The sequence below is a fragment of the Carassius carassius genome, chromosome 6 (genome assembly GCF_963082965.1).
Source record: "Carassius carassius chromosome 6, fCarCar2.1, whole genome shotgun sequence".
Taxonomy (NCBI): domain Eukaryota; kingdom Metazoa; phylum Chordata; class Actinopteri; order Cypriniformes; family Cyprinidae; genus Carassius; species Carassius carassius.
In genome coordinates, this window is record NC_081760.1 from 2,904,674 (window position 1) to 2,921,424 (window position 16,751).

The following is a 16,751-nucleotide window of genomic DNA, read 5'->3' on the forward strand; positions in this document are numbered from 1 at the left end:
AATCGTGGCTAAATGTATAATTTATATTAAGTATATTCATTTATAAATATATTTTCATTGTTCATTGTAAGATCATGTTTGTTCGTAATGATGCTGCATCACTTTATTTTAGTAACTTATTGTTCCTTTTTATATTTAAAAATCTATTTATTACTCCAATGAATTCGAATTTAAGTAATATCTCATTAGAAACTAGTACTAATTTACTTCCAAAAAACACGTGAGTTTGAACTTCATACACCTCCCTAAAAAAAATGATCATAGTTCAAACTGACTGATTGTCCACGAGCGAACCACAAAGATAACTTTAACTCTATATAAGGTTGCTATCATAATCTAATATCAAACTGGACCATGAAAAAGAAGATAAAAGTACAAAATACAGAGTTATCAAGTTCTTGACAATTTATTTAATTTATTCCTGTTGTCATAGACAACTGCATTCAACCATACGTGTAAACACCATGCACAAAACAGACCAAAAGGAAAACAAGAGACTACTGAAAGTGGCAAAACCTTAGTGTTAAAAGTTCAACCTCGATAAAAAAATTATAAAAATGCAAGACAATTTTACATTTACTTTTAGTACAGAAATACACTAGAGACATGAAAAACAGGCTTGTTTCAATCCGAAATGCAGCTTCTAAGTATATACTCAATGACGATATCTGCACACTGCATTCTTGATATAATACTGACTAATCAATCCCATAAATTCACAACAGGCCACTTTCAGATCTTTTACTTGAGGTAGAATATTCTTTGAAAATATCAAAAATAACCATCTTTCTCTATGTCTTTAAAGTGGAACAATTAAAAAAAAAAATGTAAATGTATTTTATTTCTAGTGTCACAAACCTGGGGTTCTATTGCTGTGACACTTGTCTTTCAGTGCAATACACCACTAAAAGAAACAAAGCATTCACAAGGACAGAGCGCAAAAGTGTGCGTGTTCTTTAGTAAGCCTTTGACACAATAGTAGCACCAGATTAATACTGTAATCCACGATCTGTGGACTGACCAGTGATGAACAGTAACAGTTTAATATCACACTCCGATCTACCTCTTCCCCCTTTCTGTAAACGTTCTCATCTTTCTGAGATTAAAGCATACACATTTGTACGTACATACACCGAATAGACAGTCAGCTGGACAAACGAGGCATTCTGATTGGCATATTAAGGCTGGGTGTAGGCTCTGATTGGTTGTCGAGCACAGTGCATCATGATTGGTGTGGTCATCTGATAGTGGTCAGATCCTTGCTGGTCCACGCAGAACAGGAACACATTTCGATTGGTCCTAAAAGTGTAATAAATCTTGCATGGTCTATTTAAAGAAGGATCTGGGCCACGTAGGGCGAGTGTGTGCTGGCCACTGCGGCAACCAATGGAATGTCACTGGACTCAATCCTGAAAAAAAGAAATAGATAAATGTATACATTTGCACATTTCTTATCATGCTTTATGCATTAATGATTACCATAATGCATGACTTAAAGTAACCGTATGTAGTTTTGTGTACATTAGAGTACGCTACAGTGAGTGGAATTCTATGGAAGGTTGTTTCTGCCATGAGTTTACATCAGAATAAAAATAAATAAAAGGTAATTGCGATAAGTTTATATCTCGCGATTATGGCTTTTTTCTCAGAACTGTGATATAAAGGAAAAAACGTCACAATTACATTTTTTTTTTTATTCTGATGTAAACTCAGAATTCAGAGAAAATAAAATTAGAATTATGAGGAAAAAAAGAATGCAGAATTCTAGCAGGAATGACCTTTTTTATACTGTGGCACAATCAGACTGTCCTAATAACGGGATAGTTTTACACATGCATTTTCACTGAATTTAGGACATTGCCAAACTTAGTGTGAGATCAAAACAGAAGCCTTATTAGAAGTTAGTGTACCATCAGAATGATTTTTATATTTCATGCTAAAAGAAATGTACATACAGTTGCTTAAAGTGTAGGATCAGAGTCAGAGTAAGTGAGTAGTGTGATCTTACCCAAGTGTCAAACCCAGTTCTTTCACATGGACCCTGGTTTGTCCCCTCAGATATTCTGCTAAGGATCGACTCTTAAAATACACCTCTTGTAACCGGTCTTCCAGATGCATCACACACTGACATGATGTTTGCACACACACACACACACACACACACACACACAAAGAAAGAAATCAGAATCTACAATAGTAAAACAGTATTCATTTTTTATTCTATTTTAAAAAGCTTTTTTTGTGATGGCAAAGCTGGATTTTCAGAATACTTTTCTGTAGAAATCATTATGCTGATTTAGTGCTCTAGAAACTATTTTTATATTTATGTTGAAAACAATTGTGCTGCTTAATATTTTTGTGTAATACTTTATTTTCAAGATTCTTTGATGAATAGAAAGTATTTTTTGTATCAATGTTAAAGACCTTGCTGCTATCATTTTTAATACATTTAACACCCCCTTGCTGAATAAAAGTATCAATTTCTTTATAGACCCCATTTAGTGTAGATAACCATACTTGACATTGCATTGTAAATATGCCTGCATGTGTCTGTTAAGGATACTTACAAAGTCGGAGGCGATGTTGAGCGCATAAAGCTGCAGAACTGATGTGATGAGCGTGTGTACGAGGTTGGACACCATCACGTCCCTGCCCAACCGCCCGCCCTCGCACATGCGCTTTTGACTCGTCACCACTTGCACACTCAATCGATCTGTATCCGCCACGATACATAGAGCCTCAGCCACTGGTTCATCCAGCGACGGATGCTGCACAAACACAGAGATGCATACTTCACCTTAATGTAAGCTATTTTAAAAATATATTCATGACATTATGAGTGAAAATTAAACTTCAAACAAGAAAGCAAATTTAATTACACGTGCAAAGCATAAAAACTAGAACATGCTTAATGACACTCAACATAAATGAATCCTTTCCTATTTACTGTATTAACTGTAAATGTAATTGTACTTACGAGAACAGTGTGTTCGAGGTCAGCCATGAGGCACTGTTTGAGCCTGAGATCAGAACTGATTCCATGCAAGGCAAAGTCAGGCATGTACTGAGGACAGTACCCACCCAGCAAAGAACGCCCAAAATGATTAACATTGGCTCGACTCTCTACCAGACAACTACACAGAAACAAACACACTAGGTTACTGCAGTCCTCGTGGCTCTTTTCACAACAAAGGGCAGATAGAATCTTATTTTCTCATCATAACTGGGTGGGCCGAGTTTTTGAACACTGAATATATGCAACACTGACACATAGAGATAAACGAACATATGTTCAAATGTATTACTGTGTCTTACATCAATGGTTTGCAAGGAAGCTGTTTTTGCATCTTAGTTTCAATAAAAGGTCTTTTCGCACTCTGGAGAATGTTACGGTTTGTTTTCATAGTACAATGACTCCCAAAAGATCAAATATAATATAATACCCCATCATATGACCCCTTTACATTAGTAGAGTGTCCATGTTGAAATTGGTTTGCACTTGCCTTGGTAGAGGTAACTCGTACTCGTTTTGTTCTGTAGTCATGTACAGTTCTCGAAGCAATGCTTCCTCATCACCACTGTCACCTAGTGCACTATCTGAACTCTCGTTCCTCTGTATGTCACTCAAAAGCCTTTGATGCAACTTCCTGTCCAGTCCGTGTCCACACCCTGCCCCAGTCAGACCACCGGGTTGTCCGTAATTCGCCATCTCACTGGGACTGCCAATGTGAAACTGCACCCGATGCAAAAGAGGACTCTGATTGGCCAAAATGTGCTCTAATCCGTCTCCAACAGAGTCACTGTCTTCTCCGAAACATTCCTGTGCCATTTCTGTAAATTCAGGCCTGACAGTGGTCGAGTCCACACTGGGGGATGGACTGGTTGATTTAGTATCAGTCAAAAGTATCTCATGGTTTTGTTCTACTGAGGTGCCTGGAATAGCATTACCCAAGTCTGAGTTCAGTGCTTTTTCACTCGTTCCAATAACACAAGCAGTAGGCTTTAATGGGTCTGGTTTTTCAGGGGTGGGATCAGTGGTTTGAGAGGTGCAGGGACAGGCTGGATTGTCCATCTGTGGTTGCACATGTTCCTGCAGGTCTGAGCAGCGAATGAAGTAGGACAGAACATACAAGACTCGCTGAACCAGTTCCCTCCTGCGTCCCACAACCACCGTTCGACACACTCTCACAGGAGAGCCCAAAGCACCATACAGATCACCTGAAAAACAACACACAACAAACAACATAAAACTGGGGAATCACTGCAAAATTAAAACATATGCAGGACTAGTCATTTAAAGTTTCTTTTTGAAACTTTTTCAAAGTGAAAGTTCAAATAAGTCAAGTTAAGTCATTTAAGGAAATGAAATCACTGTAAAAACGAGACCGCAAGTAGACCAGGGGTCTTCAACAGAGGATCTGGCAATTACAGTTTGACCTACATTTACATTTATGCATTTAGCAGGCGCTTTATCCAAAGTGACTTCTTTCATGCATTCATGCTAAACATTTTTTTTTTTCCCTGGGAATCGAACCCACAACCTTTTGCACTGCTAACGCAATGCTCTATATATACACACACATTTAATATACATACATATATATATATATGTATGTATATTAAATGTGTGTGTATATATAGAGCATTGCGTTAGCAGTGCAAAAGGTTGTGGGTTCGATTCCCAGGGGGAAAAAATTATATATATATATATATATATATATATATATATATATATATATATAGTTTTAGTTAATACTGTTTTGCAATTTATGTAGACTCGGAATTGCTTCTATGAATCAGTTTTTCTTAATATTTTTATTGTTTGAGTTTTATAACTTAAGTGCTAAATAATATGAAACTGGTTTTGCACTGCTGCCACACTGATGATTCATTTAATATGAATTATTATCAGTCTATATTCATTCTTACCTAACTGAGCCCACAGTGGGTTGTACGGGTGAGATTTAGCCAACTGGTCCACTGTCTGGGAGGCTGGTTTCTGACAGGCAGATTTGATTGGCGGCAGGTTGCTGGGCATCACTGTGGGAACCCAGGCTAAGTGATGTGTGAGAACAGCAGTAAGGAGAGCTGAGAGAAACCTAGACAAAAATGAGAGGAATAGTTCACGAGTGTCCTATCAGAACTCAACATGATAAGGCAATCAAGAGGAAGTTGTTCATGATAACTGACTGCCACACAGACACACCTGGCCAATTGTGTTTCCTGACACGCTTAGGATCAGTGACGGTGATGGAAACAAATAATTGATTTTCCAATTATCCCTTTGATTACACAGTACTAGTAAAAGAACAAGGTTAAAGATTTGAAGTAATATGTTTAGTCGAAAGGTTAAAGATCACTGACTGGCTCTTGGCTCCATGTTCCATCAGCAAACTCATCTCCTTCAGGAAGCGCTGACACAGTAGGCTTCGCTCTGTACTTTGCGATATCATGGAAAGCCAGACTGGCTCGCTGATGCGGGGAGCCATGTACAGGTTCCACACCGTCATCCTAAATCCAACAGAGAACCAGATGAGACTTAAACCCAAGACTTGTATCTCTCAAACTTGAGGGCTTCTGTGACAATATCTTCTGCACCAAGGTGTTCATGAATAATAAAGGAAGTTTAATACTGTAGGACGCACCAAGATTCAAAAGAGTTTTAAAGTGGCAGAACAAGAAGCACATTAAAGCATTACTTAAAATTTTTAATTTTTAAATACCAAGATCACTCCCTTGCTGACGGCTTAAATTCGTCTTTACTGCTACAAAAATAATAAACTGCAGTTAAAGAGATCATACATTCACAGATATATAAAGAGTGTAATGAAATCAGCACCTGAATTCTCCCAGTGCTTCCATCACTCGACACAGATAGACCTGCACTCGCTGACTGGACTCTGCTATCCTTCTGCACACAATCATAGCCTGAAAAATAAGCCAACAGACAGTTTGAACTTAAGGAGAAAGTATAAATGTTTAATAAAAATAATTAGGCACATGACAAGTTTGATTCAGGAAGTAACAATCTTCTTCAGCGTAAAATTTCAATGATCTGAACACTGGATTGGTAAATAGTGTGCATGCATCAGGGTTATTATAGCATATAGCATATAGATGGAATCTACAGAAAACTGTCAAAATACGCATTTCATATAAATATATGAGGACTATAGAGAGCATGTCAATAGCAAAAAATAAAATAAAAATGAGTGCATGTATGGTCGCTCTAGATTCTGCATAAAAGCTGTACTAAAATATGTCTGACCCACCCATATAATCAGAATGAGTGGGCATAATTAACCCAGTATCAGTGTAGTTGGTAATTTTCTTTGGTCTATAAAATAATGATATTTCAATTCCAATGAGTTTGCTAATAAATCCAGATACATCTGAAAAAATTTTTTTTAATACATTGTCGAATCAATTTGTTTGCACCCCCTCCCTACTAGAATAATAGGATAAATCACTCTTCTGCACTTTCACACTTACCCTCTCGATGGCGGCCTTGAGTCTGTTCATGTGAGACTCAAACAGAGGAAAGTGTGAGAAGAAAAACTCCTGGAAATTGTGGTTTTCCTCCTCTCTTTCCGGGAGGCTGATGATAATGCTGATGGAAATCTTCTTCCTCCGGATCATCGTAGGGTTGGAGGTGCAGCTCTCGTCAGACAAGTTGAACATTTCTTCAGTGTTCCTAATACACAAGTGACCACATCTTTCATATCTGCCCTCTGTGTATTCTCATCTATTACTTACTCGTATAAGTATTCAGCCATACCAGCGAGGCACGGGGCCATGCTGAAGACTGGTGGCCTGGCTACGGAGCCATCGGCGTTGGTAACTGCTGGACAAACCACTACTGAAGGAGGAGCCAGGTGATGGTAGGGGAGTGGCCAACAAACTGCTCAGAGATGCTGCAGAAGTGAAAAGTGGGAGGTCACAGGCAACATGCATGAGTCAATTTTGATCAATTTAATGCACCCTTGCTACATAAAAGTATTAACTTCCTTGACAAAAAATATCTTACTGACCACAAACTTTTAAAAAGTAATGCACGTTCAATGTAGCCAATTCGAATCTGCATTAAATATATTCTGACTTTGTCCTTTTGTGTGCATACCTGAGCGAGCAATGCCACTGTCCCCGTCCTCACTGTGTCCTCTGCTTGGCATGTCCACTGGATTACTGTGGGCTGCAGAAACAGAGTCATTACACCCTCAGATTCAGCTGCGTTCTGAAGAACGTAAAAAAGTGTTTCCGCATTGCTTCGCATAGTGGGTGATTTGATGGAGCAAAAAGCATGCAGGTTACTATCCCACACAGACATACATGCCCACACACCAAGCACCTGCAAAAGCGTGGACCCATCTGAAAGCGCTAGTTAACCCCTGTACCGTAGAAACCTGGCAGTCGCATCCTTAATAATGCTGCTTACCCACAATGACTGTTCACACTTGGTATTAACATCAGTTTCACTGATCCAAGTGTACAACGCTAAGTATTATTGTAAACAGATGCAAAATACTTTTTGCAAACCAAATCACAGGAGATGCTCATCAGTATCCAGTGTAAATAACATTGTCTCAGCTGTTGTGATTGCATCACCATTGCATCACCAGTGTATGTTAAAACAAGGCAGAAGGAAGTGCATTAAGTGAGTTGCCCAAGATCAGTCAAGGGCTAAATAGTCAGACAGAGCATACAGTAGAAAATAAAACATAGCGAAAAGGTATGTGCATGTGAGATCAACACATGCTCACGCTGCTTCAGCATTCCACACAAACCTGCAAAGAAAGACGCGCTCCGAGCCAGGCAGGGCAGAGGAGCGCTAGGCACGCGGCAAACTCCTGAAAAGAGGAGTGATATATGGCCATGTTGAGAAACAGTATGTTTGGGGGAAAATCAGAGAAAGATTTAAGAAAACAGTCAATGAATGTTGACAGATGAAAGTGATGCTCTGAAACCTAGAGAGCTGCCGTGCTGCCTACACTGCTTCTAGGGCAGCATCACCCACTAAAATGCAACCTCATTAGTGAGCAATTTGGAATAGTGCATGCTCACACTCACAATAGTGTGCTACAGGGATGGCATATTTTTGTAGGCCAACACATAAAAAACAGCATAATTAAAAAACCTACCTTTTGGAACAGCCTTAGTGAAAAGAGTACATTTATGAGAGCTTAACAAAGCTGTCTATGCACAGTAGGCACTCGGTAGCTCACTATGTGTCTGGTGTGCAAAAATGAGAAGGAAAGAAGTGTTTGCACTAATCTTACCTATGCTGCTGGTGTGACTAGGAAAAGTTTGGCTCATCGACTCAAAACTGTCTTGTAGCCTTAAAGAAAAAAAAAAGTAGACAATGAGTGATACTCAGACTCGGACTGATTTAGCAGTAGATTGCAGATGAGAGGAAACGAGAGACGTACGGATTTGTACTTTCAGAAGTGCTGCTTCCAGACCGGGTTGAAAAAACCTTACTGACCATCAGCTGCGGTGGAGACCTTTCACACACACAGTTACACAGTATTATCACATACACACTGCTAAGGTCTCGACTCCTACAAAATATATTAAGTCTACACAAAATACTCACCGGATGTGGTGAATTTTAAGCGTTGAACCCTTATAACTCATGGAAACTGAGCCAAACATCATTTCTCCGAGCATGGTCACATCTGGAGCTGGTCTGGTATACTAAACACACAAATGTGTCGAATGCGATAAAGTGCTCTAAGAAGCCATACTTACACAGGGTATGTTGGAATTTTGTTATTATTAGAGTTTATGAAAGCGTTTCTGCACTTTTTGACTGATAAAGTTCTGTGACACTGGCTAAAACACAAACCTGATATGAAGGAGGCTTGTCTTTCTCGCCTGCTTGACTGCCGATATGGTAAGCACCACTCCGGTTCGGGGGGGTTTTGGTTTCATCAGCAGTCTGTAAGATAACACACAATTGGATTCTTACAGGCTGATGTAGAATCAAATAGATGTTTGCAACAAAAACGTGTACTATTTATTCATATTAAGGATTAATATATGCATGCCTGAAATGAATACTTACTGAATTAATTTCTCACTGAATACGGAATTAAGGATGCATTAATTCAGCAAGATTTAATTAAAAATAAAAAGTGGCGGGAAAGATGTTTTCATTGTTATAAAAATCTCAAGTTCAAATAAATAATATAGATCAAATAAATGTTCTTTCTGTTCAAAGAATCGTGAAAAAGGTATCATGGTTTCCACTAAAATATTGAGCAGCACAGCTGTTTTCTACATTCACAATAATAGGAAATATTTTTGTATAGCAAATCAGAATATTAAAATGATTTCTGAAGGATCATGTGACACTGAAGACTAGAGTAATTGTGCTGAAAATTCTTGTGTACTATTAAAATTGAAAATATATTCAAATAGCTACTTCAGTTTTCCTTAATTTTTGATCAAATGAATGCAACTTCTTTTAAAAACATTTACAAAAATATTACCAACCCCAAACCTTTGAATGGCAGAGCATTTGTATTTTTTGGCTGTATCTTTGTGCACACAAGTTGAAAATGCTAGCGCTATGCATGAAATAAGTTATCTTTTTCTAACCTGCAGGTCAAAACCCTGTTTAAATGAGCAAATATCGCGAACACAAACATAAACAATGATATGGAAGTGTTTGCAAGAGCAATATTTGACCACAAAAGACACAATTCAATAGCAATACACACACGTACACACACACTGTTAATTCTGTCTCTCTCTCGCTCTGTGACAAAAGCTGAAGAGCTGAATAAACAGACCAATCATGTGACAACTTACTGACAATAAATCACACTCTGTTCAGAGAGAGCCAGCGACATTCAATAACAACGGTCTAGATGGATGAGTATAGATGGGTGGACATTCAAAAAAATACTGCTTTGATTTAAGTCTATGTTCAAGCAACAGTGGAAATACAGTATGCATATTGTCAAGAAAATTCAGTATACATAAGAAAACACTTTTACCATAAATAAATTAAACAGGCCATTTTTTTTTTATTCCCTGAGGTCTAGGGTTTTTCCTTTGTGGCAGAAAGTCATAACTTGACTTGTTTTTTGATCGGTTTCCTTTTCGTGTGAAATGCGAACCTGACCATCTGAACTTTCCTAATGATGGGATCCTTCAGAAGGACATGCAGAGCCGCAGGAACGTTTCAAGGTTTCCCACATTTTATTCTTATGGTAAGTTCTTCTGTGTGTTTTTATTTTTTTTTTGCATGTGTCTTCCACCTTCCAGAAACAGTCTGATTTCCCAAGACATGACAATCTTAAAACATCCCTAACAGGAAAAGTGTATAATAAAAACATTTCTAAATCATACCAAAACTGCATATCCTTTATTAAACAGTAATATCAAGATGCAACCTACACACACCCACACACACACACTCTCATGAGTGAGTGTTAAATGCTTTGACCCAGTTAGCTGAGCAGTCACACCTGTCATGAGATCCAAGGAAGCTGGATCATGTGACTCCTCCCAAAACAGTGCTCTCAGACCCCCCACCCCCACCCCGCACACACACACACACACACAGACCACATTAGCAACTTACCGGCTCGGATGTGTCCAGTTTGTGTATTGCTTTGGAGTCAAAGAGAACCTGGCGCCCTCTTCTCTCACAGTCTTGATACACTATCAACCTGATCTGAGCTAGATCAAACTCAGCAGATGCCCAACTAAAAGAGAGAGAAACACAGGTCACTGTGATCAATAATAAATACTTCCTCTATGACATCAGTTGTACATCACAAAAAACAAAAAACATTTGAGCAAAAAAAAAGGTCTCTGAGCCTTCCAATATGACTAACTTTTGAGTATTCAACAATTAAAAGTGTAAATTAAGCCCTAACCCTAAATTAAAAATGTATCCTCATACTGCAAATCATCAGTAAATGACAGCTTTTTATTAAGTTTAAAAATGACAGTTAAACCCCTCATATTGTGAAATATTATTATATTTAAAAATAACTGTTTACTATTTTAATATATTGCAAAATTACGCAAATCTTAATTTCCAGCATCATTACTTCAGAAATCAGTCTAATATGCTGATTTGCTGCTTAATAAACAATTATTCTTATTATTAATGTTGTCGTTTAATATTTTTGTGGAAACTGTGATAGATTTTTTTTCTGGATTCAGTGATCAATATAAGTTTTATTAAAAATATTAATTTTGTGTAAAAGTCTTAAGCGTCAATTTTGATCAACTGAATGCATCCTAGCTGAAAAAAAAAATATTATTATTATTAAATCTTACTGAGCCCAAACCTTTAAACTGTACTGTACATTTTGGTCTTTTCCTCACACAAACCTTTTTTATGGCTTCAGAACACTGTGAATTATATTTATAGTGCTATATTTTTATATTTCTGAGCTTGTCACTCCCTGTTCATCAATCACTGACACTGCATGTAAAAGAGAAGCATGAACATTCTTCAAAATATCTTTTTTTGTGTTCCACTGAAAGAAAATCTGGAAGGTGAGTAAATAATGACAGCTTTCATCAAACCCATAAAACTGCAAGAACTTTCAATATTTAATTGCACCCTATACGTAAAAAGCAAAAACACATTTTCTTCACACAAATACACACCCCCTACCTGCTTTCCATCCTGGTGTATGATAAAGTGATCAGACATTGATTTTCAGCCTCCAAGCACTACATATACATCCAAAATAGGTATAAATAACATCCACAAGAGAGCAGCTACACAGCACACAGTTGCATGTTTCTTCTATTAAACATCAGAAGATCACCAAAGTCTAACGACGGAAAACACAGACTTACAGTCTCCATCACCGCTTGTCTGAGCTCTGAGTGCACAAGTCACACAAAACCTCACACACACACACACACACACAGTGTCGGCAGCACTCCTTCTCTCTGATTGTGTAGATGATGCAGTGTGTTTGTTTTATCAGTGTTCATGTGTGAGTTGGCAATCACTGTGTGTCTGTTTGCGTCGAGTGTACGGACTTTGTATACGGACTGCTTAGTGTTAGTGTTAGTGTGAGTGTGTGTTAGACTACATGTTGCTCAGTCTTTTCTAACCCAGCTGCTGGACAATACATTGCTATGCACAGGCTCCCTTTATCCTTCACACACACAGAGGGCACAGGCTCTCTTTATCCTCTCTTACTGAGACTTTGCGTGCGTGAGTGTGTGTGTGTGTGTGCGCCAGTATATAAGAGAGAGACAGATGGATGGAGGGAAAGAGAGAGAGAAAAACACTTGCTTGGGATGGTACTGCCACTACACATTGACACAAACACAAACACACAGAGCCTAGAAGTTATATTAGTAAGAACTCCTTATAAACACAGTGGTTTTTACACTAAAGTAACATCATATCCTAAACCAAACCCTGACAGAAAGCAGTTTACATTATATTTGTGAGGACATTTTCAAACATTTGTTCCTCATAAGTGTAGCCAAATCTGTACATACACACCTCTAAATTATTGTGTTCCTGTAGCTCAACTGGTAGAGCATTGTGTTAGCAAGCAAGCAAGCGCAAGGTTGGGGGTTTGATTCCCTGGGAACACATGATAGGTAAGAAATTGATAGCCTGAATGCACTGTAAGTCGCTTTGGATAAAAGCGTCTGCTAAATGCATAAATTTAATTTAATTTTTTAATTTAGACACACCTAACTAACAACTAAGTGATTCAGTTTTAAAAAGCAAAGAATGAATTATCCTTTATGACCCATCCTTTTTGGGATTTTCCTCATACTTCAGGTCACATGAACATCAACAGCTGTGTCACATGACCACTGTGGTTCACACAGACACACACTGATTGACAGCTGGAACTATTTCAGATGAGCTGAGTGAAATTTTCATTCTTCAAACTTTCATTCACCAATTCAAAATAGTAAATACGAAGATTTTACCGTTGCAGAAATAAACCTCAAAAAGAGGTTTATGAAATTAATGTCTTGTTTTCTATTTTAGTACATATTGGATATTTTCTTGTTTGTTTATACATTTTTAGCAAGTTGAAAAAGTCTCAGAGTCTGGGTTACACATTTGACTGTGTTTTAACAACTCTTCAAGAACTATTATATTAGTATACACATGCACACGCAAAACACTCTTTAGCGCAGATTCCTCTCATAAGCAAACAAAAAGGTTACCATATTTGTATAGTGGCTCAAAAAGCGCACACACACACACACACACACACAGTGTACCTGTTCCATGATGCGTCCTCTGGAATGAACAACCTCCTTGCAGTGCTTTTCTTGCGACTCTTAATCTTCATCTTCACAGGTATTCCACTCAGTACACTACAGAGAGTGTGTGTATGCATGCTACAATGGGTTCTTACTTTTTCTAGAAGTAAGCTCTCCAAATCAGATGACATTCATGAAATCAAAGACAAAATAGAATGATGGGGAGGTTTTTTTGGGAAGCATGTGTTCAGAGACTGAAGGGTTTCTACACGTATCTATCTGATGACTAATAGAATGCAGCTCAAACGTCACATGACTGTCACACACACCCTCTCACAAAGCATGTGATCCAAACACAGTCATAGGACACTCTCACTGGCCAGAGTTGCATAACTCAGCAAACAAACTAAAACTAACGTACTCTTTGCTAACACTTGCCATGTATGTTGCAACAAATATTCAGTAAGTCATATGCTTCACCCCTACACAAAGACAGAGTGAACATTTTCAAAAAGTAAAGGTCCACGTTAATTTTCTCTCAAAATAGAAATATTACTTTTGAGATCATATCAGTAGCCTGTTAAAAGCAGATTCATTTTACAAAGAGTGGGTCTCCTCATGGGGGCAGACATTTTGAGATCATGTGACCATCTAAATCTACTGGCTTTGTCTAATAATAAAAGGTTTCTGAGATACTTTTACTTACAGAATAAATTGACAGACTTTAGATTTCTACATTGGCATTAAAACTTTTGCACTATACTGTATCAACGCCACTAAGTACACTGTTGTTATTGTTTTATTGTCTTATTAAAATTAATTTAGTAAACATGAATATCACACAAACAACAATTATATTTCTAATGTAAAAACTTTTTTAAAAAAATCTATATTTTAAGAACATCTTTCTCAGAGAGCTCACATTTTACATAAGATCCTTTCTCTTCAGTAAAAGTATTTATTATGTAAAAGTGATCATTCAAATCCCATATTTTAATAAATCCAGTGATTCTGACCTAAATCAGTTCTGCAAATAGATCAGTTTTGAACAGTGACTCCAAATCAAGACTGAGATCAATTTTTTATGTGTATTTAGTGGGTAAGCAGAGTCACTTCCTTCTTGGAAACTGCTGAATCGTCATGTGACCATGTTTCTGGAAAGTGTCCAATATATTGTATTACTGCTTGAAAACGTAGGTTAGCCAATGTATAAAATCAGAAAGAGTAATACGAGTTATTAAACAAAGAATTGTAATTGCAGTTTAGAGTAAAGACATACCTTAACTAACAGCAATAGAAGGTTTTTCATTCACATGCAAGCATTAAGCAAGCATATTCCTGTCACACTTAAAAACTTGAAGAGGAACTAATTTGTTTAGAAGATTTAGGGGTTGTGATCCAGAACTTCCAGATCCTTAAAACTGTAAACTTATGCTCATCTAGGCTGCATTTATTTGATCAAAAATACAGAAAAAAATGTAATATTGTGAAATAATATTACAATTTAAAATAACAGTGTTTTATTTTAATATACTGTACTTTAAAATACAATTTATTGCTGTGATCAAAGTTAAATTTTCAGCATCATTACTCCAGTCTTCAGTGTCACATGATCTTCAGAAATCATTCAAATATGCTGATTTATCATCAAAGATTTTTTGCTGCTTAATATTTTTTTTAGAACCTGTGATACTTTTTTCAGTTTTCTTTGATTAATAAAAAGTTAAAAAAGAACAGCATTTATTCAAAATAGATACCTTTTGTTACAATATAAGTCTGTGCTGTCACTTTTAATCAATTTTACACATCCTTGCTGAATTAAACAAAAAACATTTACTGATCCCAAACATTTGAACGGTATTGTATAATGTTGTATAATGTTACAAAAGATTTTAAGTAAATGCTGTTCTTTTTTTTACTTTTTATCCATCAAAGAATACTAAAAAGTATCACAGGTGTCAAAAAAAAAAGCAACATGCAACTATTCATGTGACACTGAAGACTAGTGTAATTATGCTGAAAATTCAGCTTTTCATCACAGGAATAAATTCTATTTTACGATATATTAACATAAAAACATGTATTTAAAATGTTAATAATATTTCACAATTTTGCAGTTTTTACCGCATTTGTTCAAATAAATGATATATTTGTATTTGTATTATATTTTATTAATTGTCACTAAAACACATTTTTGTCCTAAATTATATATCTATGGCTTTTGGATATAGATGTTTCTTCTAATTTCAGTTGAGAGCAAACACCAAGAAATATAAGATTAGATTTATCTGTATGTTTTCTACGTGACTGTCCCAGAAAGCTCTTCTCCACCCCCTCTGACAGGGAGGAAACACACAGCAGAAGCCATACATGCAGAATTGTTGTACCCTCAAAGTAAAAAGCTGTCACACAACTTGCAAGTATTGTGCAAGCATAAATGCACTTGAAAGAGTTACACAACGCATGGACTGATGCTCAGCTGACCGCAGAGCTCCACACACAGACCAAGTGACTCTATGGCCTGCAAGCTATCACATAATAAAGTGGTGATCATAAACTCACACGTATTTGCATCACCTAGTGTTTCTTGCAGATTAAAAAACAGCTGTCTGCCGAGGAGAATATAAATGCGAGTGTCATATAGAGCGCACAGGCTGGAACGCGCTTATTTACATTCACAGACTGGCACGTGCAGGTGTGACGAGCGCGTGACTGTATATCCATAGGTGTAGTGTGTGCGTGTTTGCGGTCTTACCATTGCTCCGTCGCCGTACAGCAGTCCCGGGGGCTGTCGTTACCGACGGCTCTCTTGCCGAGGAGCTTCTGCAGCAGCGTAGGCATGCTCGCGCTCCGCTTATTCCAAACACACACTCCGGGATTCTCGTTTCCCCATCAGGGCGAGCGTCCGTTCAGGTCTCTGGTGGAGATCCATGCTGGAGTCATGTGACGTTTGCACCAGCTGACTGTCAGTGACCCGCGGGCGCTCTCTACTGAGGACACACGGACTCACAGGCGGCACGTGCAGGACGTGCCAAACAACAACAGGATTCCCCTTCCTTCTTTTTGGTCATTTGCACACAGATTCAGCAGCCCCTCCCTGTACAACACAAGATTCAGGGGGCGTGGTTGCATCCACTTCTAGGGGGTGGAGACGTTGTTTTTATACAGGCTAGATATACGTAAGGTGGGAGGAGTTGGATCTCGATCCAACCACGCCCCCTGGATCTTAACAGTAGGCTAAGGCAAATCTTTCGCTCTATCTCTTCCTTTATGGAAGCACATGGGTAGCGATATTCAGCCCCCGTTTACACGATGGGAAAACGCAGATATTTCCCTGCGTTGTGGCCTGTCATTTACACGAAAACGCCGTTTTTATCCCTGAAAACGATAATTTCTAAAAACTCCGGCCAAGGTATAGATTTCTGAAAACGCCGGTTATGTGTTGCCGTGTCAACTGGGAGAAACGGGGATTTAGGTTCTCAAACGTCACATTATGCGCCAGAAAATGCTTAACGTCATGTGAGCGCCCTATG

General features: G+C 37.8%; 1 protein-coding gene across 3 annotated transcripts; it reads right to left on the reverse strand.

Annotated features, from left to right (window-relative positions):
- Positions 1-380: 380 nt before the first annotated feature.
- Positions 381-16,251, reverse strand: LOC132142221 (folliculin-interacting protein 2-like). Of its 3 annotated transcripts, none has more exons than XM_059551913.1 (18): positions 15,974-16,251; positions 10,592-10,715; positions 8,846-8,938; positions 8,594-8,694; positions 8,427-8,501; positions 8,277-8,335; positions 7,785-7,847; positions 7,121-7,192; positions 6,779-6,914; positions 6,493-6,694; positions 5,840-5,928; positions 5,365-5,511; positions 4,930-5,099; positions 3,504-4,218; positions 2,978-3,134; positions 2,568-2,768; positions 2,009-2,124; positions 381-1,409 (listed from the first exon to the last, which is right to left on the reverse strand). In XM_059551913.1, exons 1-18 carry the CDS (start codon positions 16,057-16,059, stop codon positions 1,331-1,333), a joined length of 2,685 nt encoding a protein of 894 aa, XP_059407896.1. In that variant the 5' UTR covers positions 16,060-16,251; the 3' UTR covers positions 381-1,330. The 3 variants fall into 3 exon arrangements, with proteins under 3 accessions (XP_059407896.1, XP_059407894.1, XP_059407895.1); XM_059551911.1 differs by lacking the exon at positions 15,974-16,251 and adding an exon at positions 13,237-13,491; XM_059551912.1 differs by lacking the exons at positions 7,785-7,847; positions 15,974-16,251 and adding an exon at positions 13,237-13,491.
- Between the last annotated feature and the right edge of the window lie 500 nt (positions 16,252-16,751).